The 3,674-nt window shown below is 65.6% G+C and overlaps 1 protein-coding gene across 1 annotated transcript; it reads left to right on the forward strand.

Annotated features, from left to right (window-relative positions):
• Nucleotides 1-13: 13 nt before the first annotated feature.
• Nucleotides 14-3,674, forward strand: LOC130587768 (actin filament-associated protein 1-like; the record flags this gene model as incomplete). The annotated part of the gene is made up of 11 exons (XM_057388738.1): nucleotides 14-193; nucleotides 388-471; nucleotides 615-702; nucleotides 773-990; nucleotides 1,306-1,424; nucleotides 1,796-1,916; nucleotides 2,015-2,111; nucleotides 2,289-2,438; nucleotides 2,528-2,688; nucleotides 2,777-2,887; nucleotides 3,630-3,674. Coding segments are annotated over 11 exons (1,356 nt in total), but the record flags the coding sequence as incomplete, so codon positions are not given.

A 3,674-nucleotide genomic window follows, 5' to 3' on the forward strand; every position in this document is an offset into this window, starting at 1 on the left:
GCCCCCTCCCCAGTGTTTCAGGTGCGCCGCCGACCTGCAGCCGGTGCTGGAGCTGGACCTGCGCGGCTGCCGCGTCACCTCCAAGGACAAGCGAGGCAAGAAGATGCCSCACGCCCTGAAGGTGACGGGGACGGCCGGAGAGGTGCTGGTCATCGGCTTCCAGAGCCGGCAGCAGGCTGAGGACTGGAGGAAGGTTTGGAGGTGTCGCAGCCGGGCAGGAGAGGGGCGGGCAGGGGGGAAATGGGGGCTCAGCCCTGCTCCGGTGCTGCCGGCGGGGCTGGGGGTGCTCCTGTCTGTCCCCAGTTGCCATGCCGGGGTTTTGTGGAGCCCCGTTCGATGGGGAGAGCAGGAGCCCGGGGTGCAGCGCTGCCCGTTTTCCCCCGGCAGGTGATCGAGGAGGTGAGCAGCGATGCTCCGAGCGGGCTGGCAGCGCTCAGCGCYCCAGGGTCACCCTCCTCGAGGCTCRGCAGGGTGAGTTTGTCCCCCGGGARGGGTCGGGAACGCACCCCAGTCCCATTCCCTGGTCCCTTCTGGGGAAAGTTTCCTTGGGGAGGGGGTCGGGGTGCAGAGATTGGGGCTCTCCGGACCCCCACCCTCACCCTGCCCCATCCCAGCTCGGCCCGGAGGAAGAGCAGGAGCAGAGGGATCGCTCCCGGCACAGCCCTGCCCGCAGCCCGCGACCCGGAGAGGATTCCAAAGGAGGTGGGGACGCGTGGGGAGGGGGCGATGGGGGTCCCGCCCCCCGCTCCGGGTCTGACCGGGCGTTCCGCAGGGTTCCTGGCGGTTCGGCTGCGCGGCCGCTGGCAGCGCCTGTGGTGCGCGGTCCGGCACGGAGCCCTGCGAATGTTCSCGGAGCCCGGCGCTGCGCAGCGCCCCGTGTGCGCCCTGCGCCTGGACGGCTGCGATGTGTCCCCGGGGGCGGCAGCGGGCTCACCCCAAAACCTCCGGATCCGCATCGCCCAGCGCGGCCGGGAGCTCGCCCTGCTGCAGGTGAGTGATCGCTGGGGCACCGCGGTGTCCGTTCTGGGGATCCTGAGCCTGGACTGTGCCCTGAACCCGGACCCTGCCCCGGGTGGCACCCCTGAGGCTCGACTCTTTCCCGGAGGGCATCCCCTGAGCGCAGACCCTGCCCTGGGGGCACCGCCCGAAACCGGACCCTGTCCGGGGAGGTTCCCCCATGAGCCCGGACCTTGCCCTGAGCTCGGACCCTGCCCTGAGGGGCACCCCCTGAACCCGAACCCTGCCCTGGGGGGCACCCCCTGAACCCCAACTCTGCCCCTGAACCCGAACCCTGTCCCACTCCAGACCCGCTCGGACGAGGAGAGGGAAGCCTGGCTGAAGACCCTGCAGGCCAGGGGAGGAGAGGAGGTGAAGAAGAGTCCCCCGCCCAGGCCCCCCCGGCCGAGCAGCCGCCCTGCTGCCGGGTAAGGATTTGGGTCATTCCGGCCCTCCCGCCCCTCTGTGGGATGCGGGATAAGGATTTGAGCCATTCCGGCCCTCCCGCCCCGCTCTGGGATGCGGGGTAAGGATTTGGGCCATTCCGGSCCTCCCGCCCCGCTGTGGGATGCGGGGTAAGGATTTGGGCCATTCCGTCCCTCCTGTCCCGATGTGGGGTGCGGGATAAGGATTTGAGCCATTCCGACCCTCCCGCCCCTCTGTGGGATGCGGGGTAAGGATTTGGGCCATTCCGTCCCTCCTGCCCCGATGTGGGATGCGGGGTAAGGATTTGGGYCATTCCGGCCCTCCCGCCCCGCTCTGGGATGCGGGAAGTGACGGGATCCCCCCGTACCTGCAGGGGGCTGCTCCTGCGCCGTGTCCCGACCCCCAACACCTACATGGACGACCCCTTCGGGCAGCCCCCGCCAGCTGAGACCCCCAAGCATCTCTACTCCAACGCGGAGMGGCTGCAGCAGCTGGTAACCTCTGCTGGGGCTCCTCGCCCCCCACTCGCCACCCCCGGGGTGGGGGCGACCCCCTCGCACTGTCCCCTTGCCCACGGGAATTCTTTCCTCAGCAGCAGAGCCTGGACCGGGCAGGRCAAGGGCAGCGCAGGAGACCCGTGTCGGCCCTGCCCACCTGTGCCAGCAGCGGTGCCCGCCCCTCGCAGGCAGGTGAGGGGGGCTGCGTGTTTTTGGGGTGCAGAAAAGTGGGGGGTCCCCACTTTCCCCAGCTCCACGCTGCCGTGCCCACGAGAGAGATGCTGGGCCAGGATTTCCCTTCCCGATCCTTCCCGAGCCCTCTCCCCTTCCCTTCCTCCCGACCCTCCCTCCTCCTCCCTTTCCCCGCAGCACCACCGGCAGCTCCCCGTGCCAGACCCGCCAGCGCACAGCTACCAAAGGACAGCCCCAACCTCCAGAGCAGGGATTTGTCCCGCTCCCAGCACACCCTGACGCTGCCGGAGAGGAAGGGGACACGGGACGGGCTGGATGGCCTCATCGGTAGGACCACGGGTGCCGGACACTGCCCGGTGCTGTCCGGAGGGGTTGAGGGGTGCCCGGCCTTGGCAGCGCTCCTGCTGTGCTTGCAGGGAAAAGAGCTTTCCCCAAACTGGAGGAGAAGGTGGGGCAGCTGGAGAGAGCCTGCCGTGTGAAGGGCAGGCTGAAAGCCGGCTCCGAGATGAACCTGCTGGCCCTCGGCAAGTCACTGAAGGGCCACATCGCCGCCACCGCCAGCTCGGCYGGCTCCGAGGTGGGGGACACCGGAGAGGGTGGGAAATACCCKCACAGAGAGGTTTGGAGGGCGGGCATCGCTCCTTCTCCGCTGTTTTTCCCTTCAGGGATCGTTCCTCAGGCCGCTGCTGAAGAGAACGAGCTCCGCGAGGAGCGCCCTGCGGCCGCCCCCATCCCCCGTCATCGTGGAGAGGGGAAACGTGATGCAGAAAACAAAGGTGATTCCGAGATCTGGGGGTTTGGGATGGGTCAAGGCGATCCCATGACCCAGGAAAATAAAAAAAAAAACAAAGGTAACTTCGGGATCTGGGGGGTTGGGTCAGGGCGATCCCATGGGCCAGGAAAATAAAAAAAACAAAGGTAACCCCGGGATCCGAGGGGGTGGGAGGGGTCAAGGCGATCCCATGGCCCAGGAAAATAAAAAAAAACCCCAAAGGTAACTCCGGGATCCGGGGGGATAGGATGGGTCCAGGCGATCCTATGGTCCAGGAAAATAAAAAAAAACCAAAGGTAACTCCGGGATCTGGTGGGGTGGGATGGGTCAGGGCGATCCCATGACCCAGGAAAATAAAAAACCAAAGGTAACTCCGGGATCCGCGGGGATAAGATGGGTCCAGGCGACCCCATGGCCCAAGGAAATGCAGAAAACAAAGGTAACTTCAGGATCCGGGGGGATAGGATGGGTCAAGGTGATCCCATGGCCCAGGAAAACAAAAAAAAAAACAAAGGTAACCCCGGGATCCGTGGGGGTGGGATGGGTCAAGGCGATCCCGTGGCCCAGGAAATGCAGAAAACAAATTAACTCCGGGATCCGGGGGGATAGGATGGGTCAAGGCGATCCTATGGTCCAGGAAAATAAAAAAAAACAAAGGTAACTCCAGGATCTGGTGGGGATAAGATGGGTCAAGGCGATCCCATGGCCCTGGGAAATGAGGGATTGACCCCTCCCCGTTTTTCCAGGAGTGGGAGATGAAATCTGCGATGTAACCGGAGAAGGAGTCTCCC

Source organism: Malurus melanocephalus, unplaced genomic scaffold (genome assembly GCF_030028575.1).
Source record: "Malurus melanocephalus ecotype Western Australia unplaced genomic scaffold, MMel_1.1 scaffold_2419, whole genome shotgun sequence".
Lineage (NCBI taxonomy): Eukaryota > Metazoa > Chordata > Aves > Passeriformes > Maluridae > Malurus > Malurus melanocephalus.